Genomic DNA, 23,603 nt, shown 5'->3' with positions numbered 1-23,603 from the left:
ACCATGATCGAGAAGGCCGCGGTTTTGGGGTAGCCTTGTTTTGTTCGTTAAACAAAACAGGCTAGGTGGGGACTTTTTGTTTAATATCTTTATTTATGGTACTCGCTCGAGTCCTAAGACTGAGTGAGATTTGAAATATTTGAAAATAATTTAAGTTTTAATTATTTATTTATTTATGGAAGTTAATAAAGATAAGTTTTAATTTTATATATTTGATGTTTGTAGAATATTTACACCAATAAAGGTGCCGCGGCCAATTTTATCACCATCTTTGATGGTCTTGGTTTGGAGTAATTTATTATTATTAGTATTTATTTAGATTAAGTGTTGGTATAGCCTACATTCCCATGAGCAAGGGGGCATGTTTAGTGCCCACAGCATGGGATTGTGGCTATCCCATGTTTGCGGGTAAGGACAATAGGGTTAATAGGAATTTGTGGTATGTGAGGTATTTGGGCGGGAAGTTCATGCTCCTGGAGCTGGGGGCACAGGTGTCTTTGGGCGGGAACATCAGAGGGATGCATGACTCATCCTCGCTTACCAGAGGGTATAAAAACCCCCTCCCTCAGAGGCAGTCAGGCACTTTACCTGAAAACTGAAGAGCTCCCCCATCCCTCCCACCCTGTCGCAGCACCTTTTATGTGGTCTGTCACCCTTGGATCAAGGGGGGACTTTTTGTTTAATATCTTTATTTATGGTACTCGCTCGAGTCCTAAGACTGAGTGAGATTTGAAATATTTGAAAATAATTTAAGTTTTAATTATTTATTTATTTATTGATGGAAGTTAATAAAGATAAGTTTTAATTTTATATATTTGATGTTTGTAGAATATTTACACCAATAAAGGTGCCGCGGCCAATTTTATCACCATCTTTGATGGTCTTGGTTTGGAGTAATTTATTATTATTAGTATTTATTTAGATTAAGTGTTGGTATAGCCTACATTCCCATGTATATGATAAGCAGCTGTTAGCAAAATAATTCCATTTCAGAATAAAACATTCAACAGGCCCATTCTCCAGGCTCATTATTAAATAAAGCAAAACAAAGCACCAAGCTAATCCTTTATTAACTGCATTAGAGACGCCAGCTGCCCTTTCCCTTGTAATCCACTGTTTACATACTTAATACCTAGGCATATCCCTCTGTGTGGTCATGGCAGTGGGGGAGGTTTCTAAGAAAGTCCCAAGATGCATTCCTTCTTTCACAAATACGTGGACATAGTAAGATTATGGCACAGAACCTACAGGAGACATTCAGGCTCATCTAAAACAAGTACTCTGAATGCTGGGAATAAAAGGTCATGTTTGGTATAGTCACTTCTGAGGGAATTTAGGAAGACTGGAGTAACTGTACATGACAACCAATCAGCGTCTAGCATTCAATTTTAAAGCAGTGTTCGGCCCCAAAAAAAAAAAAATTAAAGCCAGCAGCTACAATGGAGGACTGGCTGTCCTGGAGTCCAGCAATATCAGCACCGCAGCCGATGGGTGCTGCCACCGCCATTGCGGGTAAGGGTACCCGGCAGTGTAGTCTTTCGGCTTCACGCCGGGAACCCTACTGCGCATGCACGAGGCCTGCTCCTCCCTCCTACTGGCCCGGCAGCCAGGGGAGAAGGGAGCCCCGCACTGACATCACAGGCCACGTCCCGGACTCCCAGAAGTTGGAAAGGATACCCGTTAAAGACAAGTATCCTGTCCCCACCCCCCTCCGAAATGTGTCAATTGTGGCACCGGAGGGGAGGAATCCGATGATCGGAAGTTCCACTTCTGCGTGGAACTCCGCTTTAAAGCCTAAGGGTTCATTTACATAAGCTTTACCCTTTCAACAGCAATCTGCAACAAACTGCTTTTAGAGGGGACAAGAAAGCATTCTGTCACTTCTGGGACAGATCAGTGCGATTCTGATTGGTCATATGCTGTTAACCAACAACAAGAATCACTTTGATCCGTCCCAGAAGCCATAAGGAAGGAAACACAGGGCTTTTAAATGTGTAACAGATAATTGCCCACAGAGGCAAGTGCAGCGACGACAGGGATGGTGAGGAGGGTATAGGGTAGGGTGTTCACCGTTTTTCTTTTTTGTGAAAAAGTAAACTTGCACTTTAGGGAAGGGGATTTGCTAAAAAAAGGTGGCTCAATCACATGTTTCTACTGCGAGTGCAAACATTAGCTCAGGGTTCGACAAACCCAGAGCGCCAGGTCACAATTGCGACTAGAATTAGCGACCCGGGTGGCACAGCTGGGGTATCCCGTGTCTCTGTGCGCCTCCACCTCGCGATTGCATTGGGCCACGTCGGACGGTAATTGAGCCTGCGACTTTGCGGCATTCTGCATGCCTATGCTTCCTTCTGTGATCTGGCGCCATCTTGTGGTGGCCATTGGTATGACAAGACAACCAGCAATGCTAATGGAGCTTCCCCTGTCTGTTTTCACTGCCATCTCCTTCCCTCTAATTAGAACCCCCAAACATTATATATATTTTTTATTCTAACACCCTAGAGAATAAAATGGCAGTCGTTGCAATACTTTGTCACACCGTATTTGCGCAGCGGTCTTACAAGAGCACTTTTTTGGGAAAAATACACTTTTTTAATAAAAAAATATATAAGACACCGGTAAAGTTTTTTTTTTTTAATATTGTGAAAGATAATGTTACGCCGAGTAAATTGATACCCAACATGTTACGCTTCAAAATTGCGTCCGCTCGTGGAATGGCGACAAACTCTTACCCTTTAAAATATCCACAGGCGACATTTAAAAAATTATACAGGTTGCATGTTTTGAGTTAGGGGAGGTTTAGGGCTAGAATTATTGCTCTCGCTCTACCAATCGCAGCCATATCTGACATGTGTGGTTTGAACACCGATTTCATATGCGGGCGCTATTCACGTATGCGTTCGCATCTGTGAGCGCAAGCTCGGCGGGACGGGGCGCGTTCCTGGCTCTTAACTTTTTTAGCTGGCTCCTAGATTCCAAGCAAATCTGTCAAGCCCTGCATTAGCTAATAAAAAAGCTGAAGCCAATTGGTTTCTATGCACAGGTGCTCATGACTCCGTTTCTCCAGTTTTTAGTAAGGCCCCCCCCCCCCCCTTTTTCTTGTTTCCTAACTGCAAGGTTGGAGTGTGCTGGGAGAAACTATTGCAGCATGTATAGCATGGAAATTGTTTTGAAAACAAATTGGCCATGAGATTATATTTATAGATGTCATGAACATGGGTGCTTTTGGGTAAACCCATAGGCGCAGACTGATTCTAGGACCGCACACATGCATAGGTTTACACAAGTAGTAGCATAAAACCCATATAGACATTCATTATTATGGGTGGCTGGATGCATATGTGTATCCTAGACTCACATTGGGTTTTTACTGCTATCCGGGTCGGTGTTATGGAGATTTATTTTCACTTCCTGATATTTCCACAGGAAGTAGGGAAAATCTCCTACAGGGAGACCAACAAAGATAATAGGCTTTAGCCTTTACCATTACTACTAAAGTTTTTGCATCTAGGGGAACCCTGGGCTTAAAAAAATGGATCTCGATTCACCCCCCCCCCCCTCCTCATGATCTCTATGCAAAAAAATGCTCCCAGTACAGGACCCGGAGCCCCCCCCCCCCCCCAGGGACCCCAGAAAACAGCCTGCTCAGCAACACATGGGAAGGACAAGAGACCCCTTAAACAACCACCCCAGGAATGCCCAGCTGCTCCATCCTGCCGAAGCAGGGGGAACCTACCTACCCATCGCACAGGGAACGCTGGAAGCGTTCCTGACAGACCAAACACCATACTAGTATGGGGTAGCTGTCGACCACGGCCCACCGTGACACAGACTGCAGTAGCACGGTCATAAGTGAGCCCCAGAGCATGTAGCTCACCAGCCACCCCTAGAGTAATGGGGTATGTCGTGGCCAACCCTGCACGCAGCTAAAGGTGTGCTCACGCGCGATGCCGACTGGGGAGACTACAAGGATCTATATTATCCAGCCTGTCACACAGCCGGCAGTTGATAGTAGATCTCAGGATCAAAATAAAAGTTCTCCTGGGACCAATGGGCCCATAGGAAGCCAGGTCTTTCTATGCTAGGCAGAAAAAAAAAAATTAGCTGCAGGGTGAGGGGTTATAGCCAGAGGGACCACCCCCTGGGCAGTACTGTTCAGCTTTGCGGTTACATGTTTTTTAACTGTTTAACATGTCTGCCTAGTCCTCTCCTGATAGACGGCATATAACCCTATTGTCAAGATTTGGACCTGTGTCCGCCCATGAACAAAAGAGAAACCTTGGTTTGCGAGCATAATTCGTTCCAGAAAAAGGTTTGTAATCCAAAGCACTTGTATATCAAAGCATTTTTTTACAGGGTATAGAAGAGAGGCACCTCTAAGTGTAGCAATAAGTTGCTAAATGTTGTACCTTCATTAAATTTAACCATATTGCTACACTTAGAGGCTCCTCTTCTTTGTTATACTCAATTGTGACATGACGCTACTCTTATATCAAGACATCGCTTGTATATCAAGGCAAAATGTATTAAAAAATGTTTGCTTGTCTTGCAAAAACACTCTCAAACCAAGTTACTCTCAAAACCAGGATTTTAATAACACACACACACTCATATATTTATATATATATATATATATATATATATATATATATATATATATATATATATATATATATATATACATACATACATACACACACACACACACACATACATACATACACATACACATAGTGTATTCAAAAGTTACATATGTGCTTGAAAAAACAAACACACAAGTACAAGCAATAGTACGCTCCCAGGGGCTATAACAATGTGTGCATTTCACTCAGTACAGACATGCGCTGAATATACACAAGTGTGCAAGAGCCCCAAGAGTAACACACATTAAAAAGACAAAAGTCACACAGTATCGCTCTTCAATCACCAAAAATAAAGTATCTCTATTGACTTCCGCATTCTATTGCACAGACCAGGAATGGAATTGTGACACCCTCCCCCCACAGGACGTTCTCCTATACTCCATTACTTATAGTCTAGTCCCACCCAACAGGCAGCCAGCCTCTCCCCCACACAACACTGCTTACCGAAACCCAGAAAACACATGAGGATCAGAACCACCACACGATGGGCGAACCGACTGGGGTCACATATGGCTGGCATCTTCCTCTGCTGTACGCTGGCAGAGCCCCCATCTGATCCCCCTGGAAGCAGCGCTTCCTCCTCCTCGTACCCCGCCATATTGTGTACTATCTAGTCATGTGATTGACCGTGATCACATGCTGTGCTCTCATGTGACCAGAGGGGCGGGGTTGGTGGTGTGTCACGTGTATGCACTGTGCAGATTCTCTGTACTGCTCTCCCAAGCTAAATAGCTACGGAAGAAAAAAACAGCGTTCGTCCCCATATCCATCCTGCTGTCCACCTCCTGTGCATACCACTGTCCATTCCCTATCCATCCCACTGCTCCCCTCCCCGCCCCCCCTGTCCATCCATTATCCACCCCACTGCCCCCCTGTCCATCACCTATCTACCCCACTGTCCATTACCTATCCACCCCACTGTCCACCCGTCCATCCCCTATCCACCCCACTGTCCATCACCTATCCACCCCACTGTCCATCCCACTGCCCCCCTGTCCATCACCTATCTACCCCACTGCCCCCTGTCTATCCCCTATCCATCCTACTGTCCATCCCACTGCCCCCTATCCACCCCACTGTCCATCCCCTATCCACCCCACTGCCCCCCTGTCCATCCCATATCCATCCCACTGCCCCCCTGTCCATCCCCTATCCACCCCACTGTCCCCCTGTCCATCCCCTATCCACCCCACTGTTCATCCCACTGCCCCCTGTCCATCACCTATCTGCCCCCCTGTCTATCCACCCTACTGTCCATCCCACTGCCCCCCTATTCACCCCACTGCCCATCCCCTATCCACCCCACTGCCCCCCTGTCCATCCCCTATTTACGCCACTGGCCCCCTGTCCATCCCCTATCCATCCCACTGGCCCCCTGTCCATCCCCTATCCATCCCACTGGCCCCCTGTCCATCCCCTATCCATCTGACTGGCCCCCTGTCCATCCCCTATCCATCCCACTGGCCCCCTGTCCATCCCCTATCCATCTCACTGGCCCCCTGTCCATCCCCTATCCATCTCACTGGCCCCCTGTCCATCCCCTATCCATCTCACTGGCCCCCTGTCCATCCCCTATCCATCTCACTGGCCCCCTGTCCATCCCCTATCCATCTCACTGGCCCCCTGTCCATCCCCTATCCATCTCACTGGCCCCCTGTCCATCCCCTATCCATCTCACCGGCCCTCTATCCATCTCACTGGCCCCCTGTCCATCCCCTATCCATCTCACCGGCCCTCTATCCATCTCACTGGCCCCCTGTCCATCCCCTATCCATCCCACTGGCCCCCTGTCCATCCCCTATCCATCTCACTGGCCCCCTGTCCATCCCTTATCCACCCCACTGTCCATTCCACTGTTCCCCTGTCCATTCCACTCTCCATCCCCCCCCCTGTTTGTCCTCCTACCCACCACCTTGTCCATCCCTCTATCCATCCGCTGCCTTTCTGTCCACCCCACTGTCCCCTTGTCCACCCCGCTACTCTCCCTGTCCATCTTCTTCCCCCTGTCCATCTCAGTGCCCCGTCCACACCGCTGCCCCCTGTCCACTACGCTACTCTCCAGTCTACCCCACTACCCCCTGAGCATCCCACTGCCCTCCTGACCCCCTGTTCATCCCAGTGCCCCTCTGACTACTCTGTGGCCCCCCTGACCATTCTGCAGCCCTCCCAGTCCACCTTGTTTCCTCCCCCTGTGCATTCTGCTGCCTGCCTGTCCACCACAATGCCCCCTTGTCCATCCTAGTGTGGGGTTCTTTGTGGTGCTGTGGTTAGGGTGGTCCATTTTGTTGTGCCTTGGATATGATAGACTGATTTGGGGGGAAACAGCTGATGCCACATCACAGAAAGTGACGTGAGTTCAACATTCTGTCAATTTCAATTTTTTTTCCAAACACAGACAAGTGTGCAGTAGGGATGAGCTTCACGTTCGACTCGAACATCGTATGTTCGATCGTTCGTCGAATTACAAACGTTATGGGCCGTTCGTGCCAAATTCGGGTGGCGTGTCACGGCCCATAATTCACTGCGGCATCGCAGTGCATTGCTGGCTGATGATTGGCCAAGCATGCACTATGACCCGCCAATCACAGCTTGCAAAAAACAGAGAGCCATAATCGGCCAAAGCCAGGGTGGATTTGGCCAATTATGGCTCAGGGGGTTTAGTACACGCCCACACTATATAAAGACGCCTGGAAGTCGGCCTTGTGTAGCGTGTTGCGGTGGTTGAGAGAACAGAGAAAGTGTAATTTTTTGCAGGTAGATTGTCCACCCAGCTACTCTCCCTGGCCATTTTCTGCCCCCTGTCCATCCCAGTGCCTCGTCCACAGCGCTGCCCCCTGTCCACTACGCTACTCTCCAGTTCACCCCACTGACCCCCTGTGCATCCCACTGCCCCCTGACCACTCTGCAGCCCTCCCAGTCCCATTGCACTGATCCCGAGCACCCAAGGCCCAAAACACTGATCCCGAGCACCCCGGGCCCATCACCCTGATCCCGAGCACCCCAGGCCCATCACCCTGATCCTGAGCACCCCAATCCCATCACCCTGATCCCAAGCACTTGTAACCCCGAACCCAAGCAACCCACACCCTGATTCCGAGCACACCATGCCCTGCAGTAGGGTGACAGGCCTGGGGTGCTTGGGATCAAGGTGACAGGCCTGGGGTGCTCGGGATTGTGGCGATGGGCCTGGGTCACCTATAGAAGTACTGTAGTTTGTCGCCAATCCACGAGCCTCTTGGCTGCTTGTCTGATGAATGCTCTTCTTGCCCAGACTGTCAGTTTAGGTGGACGGCCATGTCTTGGGTATGCAGTTGTGCCATACTCTTTTCATTTTTGGATGATGGATTGCAGGATACAGATAACCATGGATCACCAGACAGAGACCAGAACATGGTGACACTTAATCAGCAGACCGGAGCAAAGTCAGGACACAAGCCAAAAGGTCATCAACAGCCAGGCAGCAAGGTACAGGAGCATCAGGCAGAGTCAGGATATAAGCTGGGATCAGTTCACAGCTAGTCAGCAAGGTAAAGGAACATAAGGCAGAAGTGGAGTCCAAGGTCACAATGGGTAGGCACTAGGCAGGAAGCTGTGGGCAAGCTGGGTCATGCATGGGAAGGCAGCTTTAGAAAGTCAGGACAATTGTAAAGCAGGAACTAGCTGAAGCCTAGTTAGAAATCTGTTCATGTCACAATCCAGCTTAAATAGGCCATTTACTGATGATAACACTGCACCACTTATTACAAGCACATGTATATGTTAGAATACTGCTGCTATGCCAGCAGATGTCTCGCTGCACTCCATCCTGACATCCACCATTGAGTTCTCAGGCGGGACACATCTTGGTGAGGGGGGGGGAGTAAGGGGAGGTGACACCTTCCCAGCAGTGTAGAAGCATTCAGGCAGCTGTAAGGTCGCTTCTACTTGAAGGCCAGAAGGCAGGTGTAAAAGATTAAAATAAACCCTGGGCCATATTCTCAGTAGAGTTACGACGGAGCATCTCAGGAAACTCCGTTGTATCTCTCTTTTTTGACCCGCGTATCTATGCGAGTGATTCCTAGAATCATTTTCGCATAGATACGCTGAAGATCCGACATGTGTCACTTAGACCAGTGTTTCTCAACTCCAGTCCTCGGGGCGCACCAACAGGTCATGTTTTCAGGATTTCCCTCAGATCAAACTGCTGTGGTAATTACTAAGGCAGTGAAACTGATAAAATCACCTGTGCACAATAATGGAAAGCCTGAAAACAAGACCTGTTGGTGCGCCCCGAGGACTGGAGTTGAGAAACACTGACTTAGACTGTCGGATCTTAAATGTAATTGGCCGCCGGCCGCTAGGTGGCGTTTACGTTCAGGTCTCATTTGTTTATGCAAATGAGCCTGATACGCCGATTCACAAACGAAATTGCGTCGCGTAACCGTCGTTTGCATAAGCGTAAGGTTACCCCTGCTATACGAGGGGTAACCTTACGCCAGTCCCACGTATGCCATGTTAAGTATGGCGTCGGGTCCGCGTCATCTTTTCCCGTCGGGTACGTCGTTTTCCTAAGTCGTTCTTGAATACGACTTTACGTCAATGACGCACACGGTGTCATTGACGTTTTCCGCCGAGAACTGGAGCATGCGCACTGGGCTATTTTTAGCCCGGCGCATGCGCAGTTCGATCGAAACGGGGGCGCACTTAATTTAAATATAAGCTGCCCCCTTTGAAATACGCGGGGATACGCCGGGCCTTTTACACTACGCCTCCGCAAACTACGGAGCAAGTGCTTGAGGAATACGGCACTTGCTCCAGTAAGTTGCGGCGGCGTAGTGTAAATAGCTTACGCGATGCCGCCGCAGAAAGTACGAGAATATGGCCCCCTGCAGTGGTAGCAGCAATAGAGTTAAGGGACAACTGCACCTTTGTTTTAAACATCTAAATTGTAATGAATTTATTAAATTAGCAATTTCAATGCTATAACCTTTCTCTACATAAATTAAGATTATACCATACATTTTGTTACTCAAATCAACCAAAATGGTGGTCTCTTATATCATCAATAACTGACTATCCAGGCTCTTGCGGAGGAAGTACTATCCTGTGCTTTACATGTACAAAGGTTTCTTTAGGTTAACATATACTTTAATTCTTTAAACAACTTTATATTATAATTATAAACATACAGTACATGGGGCCGCCATATTTGCTCATTATGGATACAGACTCTGCTTCCTAAGGGGCTTTCTGACAGTGTACTTTGCTATATGAATTGAATGACTATTAAGTCATTGATTTGGTGGCATATAATTATACTGCAAAATAACAGGTTCTTGCTTTGTACAGTAGAACAAGATTCCCCTTATTAGAATGTGCTGCTGTATATGCCTAAAACAATAAGCATATCTAGTTGTGGGGATAATTCTGGTTTTGAATGTCTTTGAAAAAAGTCTAACTTTTGCACTACGAGGGAGAATAAAATCTTATGTGTTTTATTAATATACTTTTGTGGCTATTGCGGGCCAATGAATCAAATGGCCATACAGTATTTCTTAATTTTTTCTGCAATTTAATTATATAAATTGCAACTTTTACTATAGACGACTTTTGCAATAGAAATTAGAAAATGATGGGATCATTATTACTGCATATGTTAAATGTAGTACTCATTAAGCAAAGGTAGAGGGAGCTAACAGCATTTATAACACATGTAAACGCTTCCGTGACCAACGAACGGATCATTGTTATCTGTGGTCACCATCTTTTTCCGTAAAACTCAACTTTGCTTTGCCCTTTATGGAAAGTTAGATTTGGAAGAAAACCAACAACAGTATTTATCACAAAGACAGATATATCACACTACTAAAAGGCAAAATGAGTCCACCGTGACATTCCCAAACTCTTTCTCTGACAGCCATCGTCCACCTAAACACAATTGTGTTATGTGTTGATGTTACTACCAGAGTGTTATGTTATGGTTGATTTCATTCACTTGTATGCCTCATTTACACAAGCATTTAACAACGGCTGATAACAAATGTTTTGCAAAGCCAAAAAATAGCTTCTTATAATTAGCCATGTGTTTTCACATTTATGGGGCTCATTTACCTGGTTGTGAGCCGCTCAGTTCTCTTAAATTCAGTGAAGGAACTCCAGGAACCATCTTTGGAAAAAAGCGTTTTTGATGCATTTCTGGATGCATTCCAAATGCTTTTTTCTTATTTTTCCAATTTTTCTTCCACTGTATTGGGGTCCGGTGCATTTTTGATGAGTTTTACCGCATTCCAGTGCAGTTAAAATGCATGTGTTCGCCTTTTTTTCTGGAACTGGAAAGCCCTGGAACTGACCGCACCGGGGTGAACAATGCCATTGGAAACCCTATAACCTACTTTCCACATGTTTTTGATGCAGAGAAACACACTGGACTGCATGTGGTGTGAACCGGCCCCAACTCAGTTAGCTGACAGTGGTTAGTGGTAGAGGCCTTGTAATTAATGATCTTTGTTAATTCTTAAAATCACAGATTAAAATGAGTAGCAGTCAAGTCAGGGTGTATTGGGTGTTTTTCCTCAGCAGCCAATCAGTGGGGGTTGATTGCCTTGTTGTGCATGCTGGGGGACAGACGTCATTAGTTCGGGGTCCACATCATCGTGTGGCCGATCCTGACTGTCATCCCACCACCCCCCGTGTGTGGCCCTCATGGCCGGGGGTGCGTGTTCAAGTGTTCCTGGCTCCGGGACCACGTTGGTCCGGGGTTGTGATCTACTATGTAGGCCTGGTAGTCAGACTGGGTCTACATTCGCAGAGTGGTCCCGTGCTGTCCGTCCTGAGGGAGAAAGCCGCCCGATGAAGAACCTATCTGGGAGAGTACCGAGCATGAGGCTGGTATCTCAGGAGAGGCCTTGAACTTCATAGAAGGACGCACGATTGCTGAGAGGCTGATTGATGGTCGCCTGTCAGTTCTGATCTTACCAAGTTTAGTCAAGAGAGATTCGGGTGCTTAATCCTGTGTTGAGAAGGATTCTGGAAGGAATACATCTCCATCTTTGGGAAGGTCTGTGGCAGAGACTTTGCTAAAGTTTCCGTGTGACATCTTGGCTGCTAAGCTGGTGAGAGAGGCCTATCCAGGTGCACAATACCCACTCTGGCTAGAGTGGCGACGAAAGCTACATTGCTGGAAGCAGGAGTGCTTCCGACCAAAGTTATACACCTGAACCCACTACCTATTACCCCTTTCCACCTCTTCAACTACTACAACTTTTATTCTTTTACCCCATTGGGTAATAAAGCACAGAAAAAGAAACCTAAAGTGTGGACATTGAAGTTCTTTACAGCTCTCATCAAGTACCCTAGACGGCGAAGGAATAGAGGTAACATGCCACCCAAAACAAACCAGCAGCTCCTTCGGGGGTAGTGCTTCACTAATATTTGTGCGCGTGCACATTGTTCACATGCTAATAATTCTAGGCAAAGATGTACTATTCCTGAAAACCATTCAGCAACTGCTCATCGCACACTCGTACACGCGCATGCGCACCTGCACATACGAATTAGCGTGCATACTTAACGCTCAGCTGCCTATTTAAACTGGCCTGTCACCATGAGCAGTTGCTGAATGGTCTTCAGCTTGTACCTGCATTCCTGTGACCTGATCCATTGAACCTGCTTACCTGTGTATGACCCGGCTTTCTCTTGACTTGGTTCCTTGATACCCGGAGGCCGCTGATTGCTGTCTGCATATCGGCTCTGCTACCATCTCCTGCTCTGGTGCCAAGCTGCTTCAGTATCCTGTTCCTAGGGCTACAACTCCCAGCTCATTCCACCTTAGTGCAGACTTCACCAGCCAGCTATTCTGGCACTCGTGCCACTCCGTGCCCTCACCTTCTCTCCAACTTCAGGAGTGTTGGGCACATGGTGTCACCAAGAACGTCCTTCTCTCCTCCCCCCCTCCTGACTGATGTCAGCAGAGCATCCATGGCCCCGCCTGCTGCAGCTGTCAGGCCGAGAGAGTAGAAAACCAGCGGGTCACATAAGCGCCGATTGGCGCTCTAAAAACAGGTATATAGCTGCAAATTTTTTTAAGGCACAGACACAAGAGCAGATTACGATTATTTTAATAAACAGAGAAGATGGTGTAAATTTTACTTAGTGGGTTAACAACCACTTTAATTTAGTTTGAGTTCGAATTATTGAAAGAGTTATGGTTTACTATCAGCGGTGGTGATCGTTTGAGGCTGTTGTGCAAAAGGGATTTGTTCTGGTTCTTTCACTTACACACTTAGGGGTAGATCCACGTACCTGGGCGCATTAGTACGCTGGGCGCAGCGTATCCAAGATACACTACGCCGCCGCAACTTATTTTTTTATTTCGAATCCACAAAGAATTTGCACCGTAAGTTATGGCGGGGTAGTGTATCTCTGGCGGCGTAAGGGCGCGGAATTCAAATGGATGTAATGGGGGCGTGTTTTATGTAAATACGTTGTGACCCGACGTAAACAACGTTTTTTTTTAACTGCGCATGCGCCGTCCGTGGGGGTATCCCAGTGCGCATGCTCGAAATTAACCCGGAAAAAGCCAATGCTTCCGACGGTGACGTCATTCTACGCAAATCCCTTGTACGCGGGAACGACGGCCATACTTAACATTGAGTACGCCTCATAACAGTAGCTTTAACTATACGCCGGAAAAAGCGGCGTAAAAAATGCGCCGGACGTACGTTTGTGGATCGCCGTAAATAGCTAATTTACATATTCGACGTGGAAATCGACGGAAACGCCACCTAGTGGCCGCCGAAATATTGCATCTAAGATCCGAAGGCGTACTAAGACGTACGCCTGTCGGATCGATCCCAGATGCCGTCGTATCTTGTTTTGTGGATACAAAACAAAGATACGACGCGGGAAATTTTAAATTACGCCGGCGTATCAAGAGATACGCCGGCGTAATGCTTTTGTGGATCTGCCCCTTACACTACAACTTTTGGTTTAAATCTTGAATGGGATGTTTCTCATTATTATGACCTCATTATTATTACTGATCTGGTTACCTTGGTTTTGCTTATAACAGCCCTTCCATCACGTCTTTGTCCATTATCTTTGTCCAGTGTCCTAGTCTCCGATCATGGGATCTGTATGGTTGTATGTGCATATATACTGCGATTCTGACCTAGAGATCCGAGCTCATATCATTCCTTGCACTTATAACCATATCCATGATGTATGGGATTGATTGCTGTTTGTGCAGCGTGTGATCCTCCCTCTTATGTATGTTTTAGATATACCTTTTATATACATTTGTGTTAAATTCTTATATCATCATCATCAAGGATATTGGCTCTTTATTTCCATTAACTAACCTTTTCAGCGACTTTATTTTCAGGTATGGTTCACTGATTGTTCTTTATCCACTCTGGTGTGTTTATGGGCATGCTTTGATAATGGGAATTTTTGCAGTTGTGAATGCCATATTTTAAATTTCAATATATATATACAAACACTATAATGTCAAAAGTATTGGGACACCTGCCTTTACACGCACATCAACTTTAATGGCATCCCAGTCTTAATCCGTAGGGTTGAATATTGAGTTTTTCCACCCTTTGCAGCTATAACAGCTTCAACTCTTCTGGGAAGGCTGTCCACAAGTTTTAGGAGTATGTCTATGGGAATGTTTGAGCATTCTTCCAGATGCGCATTTGTGAGGTCAGGCACTGATGTTGGAAGAGAAGGCCTGGCTCGCAGTCTCCGCTCTAATTAATCCCAAAGATGTTCTGTCGGGTTGAGGTCAGGACTCTGTGGATGCCAGTGAAGTTCCTTCACCCCAAACTCGCTTATCCATGTCTTTATAGCCCTTACTTTGTCAAAGGCACTGGTGCTACATATCTGACATTTTAGTTTAGTTTTGATATTTATCATAACCTAAAGGGCCTATTGCCTGAAAAAAATAAAAAAAGAACACTCAACACCATATGGAATAATGCAGAATTAATGTGCAAGAGCATTTACCCATAGATTTATGTTGATGATATGTAGCTGGATTCTTCACCAACCAATATTCCAATGATAAAGCAGGGCAGTTTATGAAAGTTTTCACAGGGAGCAAACATACGTGTTTCTGATTGTTACAGCCCTTTTATCAAAAATAAAGGTTTCCCAAATCTTTCTGCAGCTGGGAAAATTCATAGAAAAAAGAACAGAAGTGTCAACTGCACACACATTTCTTCTAATGATCAACCAAGCCACAGGCTACGGTGATGGATGGAGGTAGTTCAGTCTGTGGGCTGCCCTTGCCAGCATGTTCACAACCACATGTTCCATGATCACTACATTATATGACTGTCCTTGAATGCAATAAAAAGGTCACTATTTACTTGTCCCCTGCCACCATATGCATACCTATTATACTGTATATGCTGTAAAGTATTTTAATAATGCTTTGAATATTAGGACGTATTCTTGCTTGTATTAGTTCCATTGGTGTAAGGCCGCTTACACACGATAGGATAGCCAGAGGACAACGGTCTGAAGGACTGTTTTCATCGGTCAAAACCGATCGTGTGTAGGTTATTTAACCTTCGGTAAAAAAAATGGGAACTTGCTTTAAAATTTAACCGATGGGCGCCTAACCTAATCGTTAGTATGCAAAAGCATCGGTTAAAAACCTGCGCATGCTCAGAATCAAGTCGACGCATGCTTGGAAGCATTGAACTTCATTTTTTTCAGCACGTCGTCGTGTTTTACGTCACCGCGTTTTGACACGATCATTTTTTTAACCGATGGCAGGGATGGACTGACCATTGGGACTACAGGGAGTTTCCCGGTGGGCCGATGGCTCAGTGGGCCGGCTTCAGTGACAGCGGACCGCCGCCCCCCTCCGCTCCTCTATCTCTCCCTCCCCGCAGAGCTCACCTCCTCTCCCTCCCTGCATCGCTCACCTGGGGGGAACAGAGAATCAGGGGGAGGACCAGAGGAGCAGGGGGGATGACAGAGGAGCATGGGGGAGGGGACAGACAGCTGACTCAACAACTATGGCCTGGGAGTTTCTCACTTCTGCCTAATCCTGTCCCATAAGGGGGGGCACCAAACTGATTCTTTGCCCCGGGTAAAAAAAACGTCTAGCTTCCCCACTGGTACTGCCTATAAGAGTACCAGTACCAACCGTTCTACTCTAATAAAGCAGAACGGTTAGTGGCTAGTGAAGGGGGAGATGGGGCGGCGGGTGGCCGGCGGGAGTTGTCCGGCCGCCATAGGAGAGACATGTCAAAGTGGGTCAGTCTGGATGAAGTCCAGGGCCAAATTTTTGTCCCAGTCCAGCCCTGACCGATGGTGTGTAGGCGCGACGGACCATCAGTCAGGTTCATCGGTTAACCAATGACAACGGTCCTTCGGACCGTTCTCATCGCATGGACTGATCGTGTATACGAGGCTTTAGACTTGGCATCTCTACTGTTTGGGCTACATTATCAAAACTGTAGATATATTTTTGCATTGAGTAAAACCTGACAATAGGTTCATTTATGTGAATATAAAGTTTTAATCTGTTCAAATTGTGTGTCCTAGATAGGCAAAATCAAATGTTAACCACCATTATCTTCCATTCTATTAAACACACATATGTATAGGTTGTATTGATGGTATTGGCAGCAGCTTTTGCCCTGGCAGTAACCCATCTTTGCCTAATGGCGATTTAACCAGCTCCAGCAGGATGTATTCCAGAAACTTTCTGTGTGCTATATTATTTCCCTTTTATTTGAGATAGATAATGTTAATCATTTTTGTACTTAAGGATAGATAATATTATTTATTTTGTAACCAGACGTCTGATAGGTGAGATCATTTTGGTATGTTCAGCATCAGAGTAAATGCTACAAATCACCCTTGATTTCTCATTAGGCTTGTGATTTCTATTCTACTTGTATGGTCTGACTATCTACATGGAAAACACGGATAACATTAATAAGAGAGGTATTGTTGGATAACTTATCAAACACTCCATATGTTTCCTGTATAAATGGAGGTTATCAGTTCATCACAAGCCTCCACATTTAAAAAACATAAGCAGGTCCCAATCAATGTTTTCCAGGCTTTATTTTTGTCACTCTTTGTTAAATGCATAGGGTTAGTCTAACCACATTTTCACCAGTATGTTACTAAGGAGTGCATATTTGAGCCACTGTTTTGCATACAGTCGTAAAGTACAGCTTATGGGCAAACAATGTAAATACTGTATGTCTGTTGTTGTGGCACCCTGAAGCCTTGGTTGCAGCGTATTTTGCACATAGGAACACATTACAGCAACCACCAGCACGCAAATTAGCATATTTTTTCAAAAAAAGAAAATTCTCATTTGAAAAATACACCCATATATGTGCAAGAGTACATGTTGGTGGTGGTGGTTACATGCACACTGCGTTTTTGGTAATGGTTTTCTATGGGCAAAAGTGTGCTGCAGCTGTGGCTTCCAGGTACCACAACAACAGCTATTTTATTTTTTTAACAGGTGGAAACAACAAACGTATTTTACACTGTACTTTGCAAGGCCTTAACCACTTGCTTACTGGGCACATAAACCCCCTTCGTTCCCAGGCGAAATTTCAGCTTCCGGCACTGCGTCGCTTTAACTGACATTTGCGCGGTCGTGCGACGTGGCTCCCAAACAAAATTGACGTCCTTTTTTCCCCACAAATAGAGCTTTATTTTGGTGGTATTTGATCACCTCTGCGGTTTTTATTTTTTGCGCTATAAACAAAAAAAGAGCGACAATTTAAAAAATATATATATATTTTTTACTTGTTGCTATAATAAATATCCCAATTTTTTAAAAAAAAAAACAATTTTTTTTTTCAGTTAAGGCCGATACGTATTTTTCGACGTATTTTTGTAAACAAAAAAAAAAAAAAATCGCAATAAGCGACTGGTTTGCGCAAAAGTTATAGCGCCTACAAAATGGGGAACAGAATTATGATTTTTTTTCATTATTTTTTTTTTTACTAGTAATGGCGGCGATCTGCGATTTTTTTTGGGACTGCGATATTGCGGCGGACGTATCGGATACTTTCGACACAAATTTGGGACCATTCACATTTATACAGCGATCAGTGCTATAAAAATGCACTAATTACTGTATGAATGTGACTGGCAGGGAAGGGGTTAACACTAGGGGGTGAGGAAGGGGTTAAATGTGTAGCCTGGGTGTGTTCTAACTGTGTGGGGGGAGGGGGTGACTGGGGGAGGTGACCGATGCTGTGTCTCTATGTACAAGAGACACAGATCGGTCTCCTCTCCTCTAACAGCACGTGGAGCTCTGTGTTTACACACAGAGCTCCACGTCCCTGCTGTTACTGACGATCGCGTGTACCCGGCGGACATCGCGGCCGCCAGGTACACGCATCGGCTCCCCAGCGATGTGGCGGCACAGTGGTTACCCGCCGCGCACCCCCCAGTGGCGCGCACGGGTAATGCTTTCAAATGACGTCCAAAGACGTCCAGTTGGCACCTGAGAACCGCGCTGTTGACGTCTTTTGTCAATAGCGCGGGTCTCAAGTGGTTAAAGGAGTTTTAACGGCAGAAGTATTTTTTTATCTTAATGCATTCTATGCATTAAGATAAAAATACCTTTTGTGTGTAGCAGCCCCCCCCCCCCCCCCCCAGCACTCCCTGTTACTTAACCTGAGCCCCTTCCTAATCCAGCGATGTCCAGGATTCCCTCGACCATTCGGGACTGTCCTACTGATTGGCTGGGGCACAGCCGCTGTGCCATTGACTCCCGTGACTGTCAATCAAAGTCAGTTAGCCAATCAGGGGAGAAAGGGGCAGGGCTCCATGTCTGAATGAATACACAGAGCTCTGACTTGGCTCGGGTGCCCCCAGAAAGCTGATAGTCTCATCAGGAGGGAGGGGCCAGGAGCAGCAAAGATGGACCTGAGAAGAGGAGGATCCGGGCCACTCTGTGCAAATCCACTGCAACAAGGCAGGTAAATGTAACATGTTTGTTTTTTTGTTTTTATGTTTAAAGCAAGACTCTACAATCACTTTAAGATATATTTCCTTGAAAAAGTATTCATACCCCTTGACATTTTCCACATTTCGTCATGTTACAACCAAAAACGTAAATGTATTTTATTGGGATTTTATGTGATAGACCAACACAAAATGGCACATATTTGTGAAGTGAAAGGAAAATGATAAATTGTTTTCATTTTTTTTTACAAATAAATATCTGAAAAGTGTGGTGTGCATTTGTATTCAGCCCTATTTACTCTGATACCCCTAACTAAAATCTACTGTAACCAATTGCCTTTAGAATTCACCTAATTACTAAATAGAGTGCCCCTGTGTGTAAATGTTATCTCATTATAAATACAGCTATTCTGTGTAGCCCTCAGAGTTTTTTTAGAGAACCTTAGTGAACAAACAGCATCATGAAGACCAAGAAAACACACCACACAGGTCAGGGCTAAAGTTGTGGAAAAGTTTAAAGCAGGGTTAGGTATAAAAATAAAAAAAAATATCCCAAGCTTTGAACACTATCCAATCCATCATCCAAAAATGGAAAGAGTATTGCACAACTGCAAACCTACCAAGACATGGCCGTCCACCTAAACTGACAGGCCGGGCAAGGAGAGCATTAATCAGAGAAGCAGCCAAAAGGCCCATGGTAACTCTGGAGGAGCTGCAGAGATTCACATCTCAAGTGGGAGAATCTGTCCACAGGAAAACTATTAGTCGTGCACTCCACAAATCTGGCCTTTATGGAAGAGTGGCAAGAAAAAAGACATTGTTGAAGGAAAGCCATAAGAAGTCCCGTTTGCAGTTTGCGAGAAGCCATGGGGCGGAGTTACACAGAAAACATGTGGAAGAAGGTGCTCTGGTCAGACGAGACCAAAATTGTACTTTTTGGCCTAAAAGCAAAACGTTATGTGTGGCAGAAAACTAACACTGCACATCACCCTGAAAACATCATCCTCACCATGAAACATGGTGGTGACAGCATCATGTTGTGGGGATGCTTTTCTTCAGCAGGGACAGGGAAGCTGGTTGGAGTTGATGGGAAGTGTCCGAATGGCCCAGTCAAAGTGCAGACCTAAATCCAATTCAGAATCTGTGACGAGATTTGAAAATTGCTGTTCTCAGATGCTTTCCATCCAATCTGACAGAGCTTGCAATCTGATGGCACCCGGCTTGCCGAGAGGCTGAGCCGGGTGCCGGTCCAGGCATATGGGCAGATCCCACGCAATCTTTTCCGAGCCAGGACCGTCTCTGTGACGTCAGCCGACAGTGGACTTCAGCCCGCTGTCTGCTGAAAATGGATCACAGGAAGGCAGAATGATCTGAACTCTTGTCATCCACAGGAGAAGTACAGCCAAGGATCAACCAGTTATTTTGCAGAAAACAAATCCCATAGTGACTGAGTGAGTATGAACAGCATGTAATACAGCATGTATTGATAGTTTTTAACTACTTGCCGCCCGCCCACCATCAAATGACGGCGTGGCGGTACGGCTCTCGTTCTGGGACGGTGTCATATGATGGCCACGCCGTGTTGCTAGGACACGGTGCGACCCCGATCTCTGTAAAGAACAGCGTCTGCTCTTTAACCATGTGATCGGCTGTGTCCAATCACAGCCAGTCACATGTAAACACAGAGATGGCGGTAATCGGCACTCCTTGCCTCACACTGACAGAGTGTGTGGTGAGGAAAGCCGATCAGCGGCATCTCCATGCAGGGGGCAAAAAAACATGTAATCAGGGCACTGATTATCAGTGCCCTGATTACATTATAGTGCCAACAGTGTCACCTATCAGTGCCCACCAGTGATAGCAATCAGTGCCCACTACTGCCCACAAGTGCCACCAATCATTGCTCATTAGCGACGCCAATCAGTGCTGGCCATCAGTGTCGCCTATCAGTGCCCATCATTGCTGTCCATCAATGCCCATCAGTGTTGCCCATCAGTGCCACCCATCAGTACCGCCTATCCGTGCTGCCTATCAGTGCCACCTATCAGTGCCACCTATTAGTGCCAATCAGTGCCATCAGTGTCACCTATCAGTGCTTATAAGTGTGGCATATTAGTGCCTCCTCATCAGTGCCAATAAGTGCCACCTCATTAATGCCCACCAGTTCAACCTATCAGCGCACATCAGTGAAGGAGAAAAATTACTTACAGTAGTTATTTACTGACAGAAACTAGGTAAAAAAAATGTTTTCAACATTTTTGGTCTTTTGTTTTGTCTTGTAAAAAATAAAAAAAAACAGCAGTGATTAAATTTCACCAAAAGAAAGATCTAGTTGGGTGAAGAAAATTATAAAAAATATATTTGTGTACAGTATAGCATGACCATGCAATTCTCATTCAAAGTGTGACAGCACTGAAAGCTGAAAAATGGCCTGGGCAGGAAGGCGGTGTAAGTGCCCTGTAGGTATGTGGTTAATGATGTGGGATTAATAACACAGTGGTTGCAAACCTCTGACATAAATTATGAACAAGGTATATCCCTCTATAGTGTACTTGTCTCAATCTAGAGCACTAAGTGCCATTTCTGTCTGCTGTCTCGCTCCTCTGTTATATGCATGAGACATTTCTGACACGTTTTCCTGACACCAAGAGGTAAAAAGGTGGGAGGCAGCTCCCACACACAGCCTGTGGTTGACAGCCTCAGCACTGTTCCTGAATGCTGTGTGAAGGGGATGTGTCCCATTGCTGCAATCAGCTCTCACTGAGCTCTGCAGAGTGTAACTTCAGTCCCCCCCCCCCCCCCGCTTTCTAAAAGCCCAGGCAAATTGTATGAATTCTGCACTTTGAATGGCTGTAGAAAACAGATCGCTGCAGGTAATCAGGTACAACTTATTTGGGCTTTAAAACAGAACTTTGCTCTAAATTAAAAAACACATTTTCCATTTTTTTTTGTTTGTTTAGCAAAAAATAAAAACCCCAGTGGTGATTAAATACCACCAAAAGAAAGCTCTATTTGTGTGAAAAAAATTATAAAAATGTAATTTGGGTACAGTGTTGTATGACCGCGCAATTGTCATTCAAATTGCATCAGTGCTGAAAGCTGAAAATTGGTCGGGGCAGGAGGGGGGTTGAAGTGTCCAGTAAGGCCCCTTTCAGACTGGGGCGGGAGCTGCGGTGGCGGTATAATGCCGCTAAAAATAGCGGCGCTATACCGCCGGAATTGCCGCGGGTATCAGCCGCTAGCGGTGCGGTATTAACCCCCGCTAGCGGCCGATAAAGGGTTAATACCGCCTCTATAGAGGCGCATTGCGGGCGGTATTGCCGCGGTTCCCATTGTTTTCAATGGGAGGGAGCGGTATACATGCCGCTCCTCTCACCGCTCCAAAGATGCTGCTGACAGGAGATTTTTTTGTCTCCCGCCAGCGCATCGCCTCAGTGTGAAAGCCCTCGGGCTTTCACATTGAGTCTGCAGTGCAGGAGTTTTTCAGGCGGGATAGCAGCGCTATTTTTAGCGCTGTACCGCCTGAAAAACTCCTCAATGTGAAAGGGGCCTAAGTAAGTGGCTAAATTACACACAGGTGGACTCTATTTACAAATTAGGTAACTTCTGAAGGCAATTGGTTCCACTCGATTTTAGTTAGGGGTATCGGAGTAAAGGGGGCTGAATACAAATGCACGCCACACTTTTCAGGTATTTATTTGTAAAAAAAAAGGAAAACCATTTATCATTTCATTCCACTTCACAATTATGTGTCAGTTTGTGTTGGTCTATCACATAAAATCCCAATAAAATACATTTGCGTTTTTGGTTGTAACATGACAAAATGCGGAAAATTTCAAGGGGTATGAATACATTTTCAAGGCACTGTAACAGGAAACGAAAGGTAATCCCCCCAAAGGGATGGGACATCCCAGATTGACAGTTGACATGGGAACAGGTGTTCTCAGTTGGAGGCTTCCCCTCACCTTGTGTTGTGATGACAACTATATAAATGTAGTAGTATCCCCAAAGGATCCACTTGTTAGTTTGGATCCTTTGGGCCAGATCCACAAACAGCAGCGCAAATTTAGTTCTTCAAAACTTATGTCATTTAAGTTACGGCGCCCTAATTTGGTATCGTAAGTGCCGTATCCACAGCGCATTTGCGCCCAAATTTGCGCCAGCGTAACTTAAATTCCGAGGTGTAAGGCGGGCTTATTGCAAGTGGGAAGGAAGTGGGCATGCTTCATTGTAATGAGCCGTGACCCTAGGCAAATGAGGCGCCGGCTGTACTGCGCATGCGCGCACGAATCTGGACCTCACTGGGCATGTGCAGAACTTGGCTTGGCGCAATCAGTGAGATAGGTAAAAGACCAAGCGTACTTAGTTTGAGGATCGCCCTGTGTATAAAAAGCCCCAGTCAAACACACTTCCCTTGCAAAAGTATATCCCAGTGTTTCCCTTCCTAGAGCAAGTTGCTTCTGCTCTGAACGTTTGTTGGTGTTTGTTGGTAAGTTGTGTTTGTGAGAAAAGTTTTTGAGGAGTTGGAGAGTATAGTTGGTGTTTGTTTTTGCTAAGTGTAGTTTCTGATTGTTTTTTTGTGATTGTATTTTCTTTTTTTTTTTTTGCGTGTTTGTTTTTGAATTTATAGTAGCTGTCTGCTTGTGTGTTTAGATTTTTGTTTGTTTTTTCAGTGAGTTTTTTTGTTTGTTTGTTGGGTGTGTATTTTTGTTTGTTTGTTGGGTGTGTATTTTTGTTTGTTTGTCCGTTGAGTTTTTTCTTGTTGCTGGGTGGTGTCTGTGATGGCCCCCAAGCACAGGAAGCTCAATTTTACCCTGGGATAGAAGCAAATTCTTGCTCGGGGCATCGTCCAAAATGGGCGTTATCTGCATGGCCCTGAGAGCCGGAACACCCCCCCGGCCAGGAAGAAGGAGATAATTAAAAAGATCACGGATCAGATCAATGCGGCGGGGGGGGGGGGGAGACCAGGACCCCCGCTGGCATACAAAAGAAGATAAATGATCTTAAGAGCCTGGTCCG

At 45.7% G+C, this 23,603-nt stretch overlaps 1 protein-coding gene across 2 annotated transcripts in view; it reads right to left on the bottom strand.

The window, feature by feature from the left end:
- Positions 1–5,288, bottom strand: part of MFSD1 (major facilitator superfamily domain containing 1) — a 74,165-nt gene extending 68,877 nt beyond the window's left edge. Inside the window, exon 1 of one of the 2 annotated variants that reach the window (XM_040349261.1) lies at positions 5,088–5,288. In XM_040349261.1, coding sequence (XP_040205195.1) covers positions 5,088–5,241 — 154 coding nt within the window. In that variant the 5' untranslated portion in view covers positions 5,242–5,288. The remainder of the gene's footprint in view (positions 1–5,087) is intronic. The other variant, XM_040349260.1, reaches the window with a different exon arrangement.
- Between the last annotated feature and the right edge of the window lie 18,315 nt (positions 5,289–23,603).

This window comes from Rana temporaria, chromosome 4 (genome assembly GCF_905171775.1).
Source record: "Rana temporaria chromosome 4, aRanTem1.1, whole genome shotgun sequence".
Classification (NCBI taxonomy): Eukaryota; Metazoa; Chordata; class Amphibia; order Anura; family Ranidae; genus Rana; species Rana temporaria.
The sequence above is the reverse complement of the archived record's forward strand: the minus strand, read 5'-3'. Positions and strand labels throughout refer to the sequence as shown.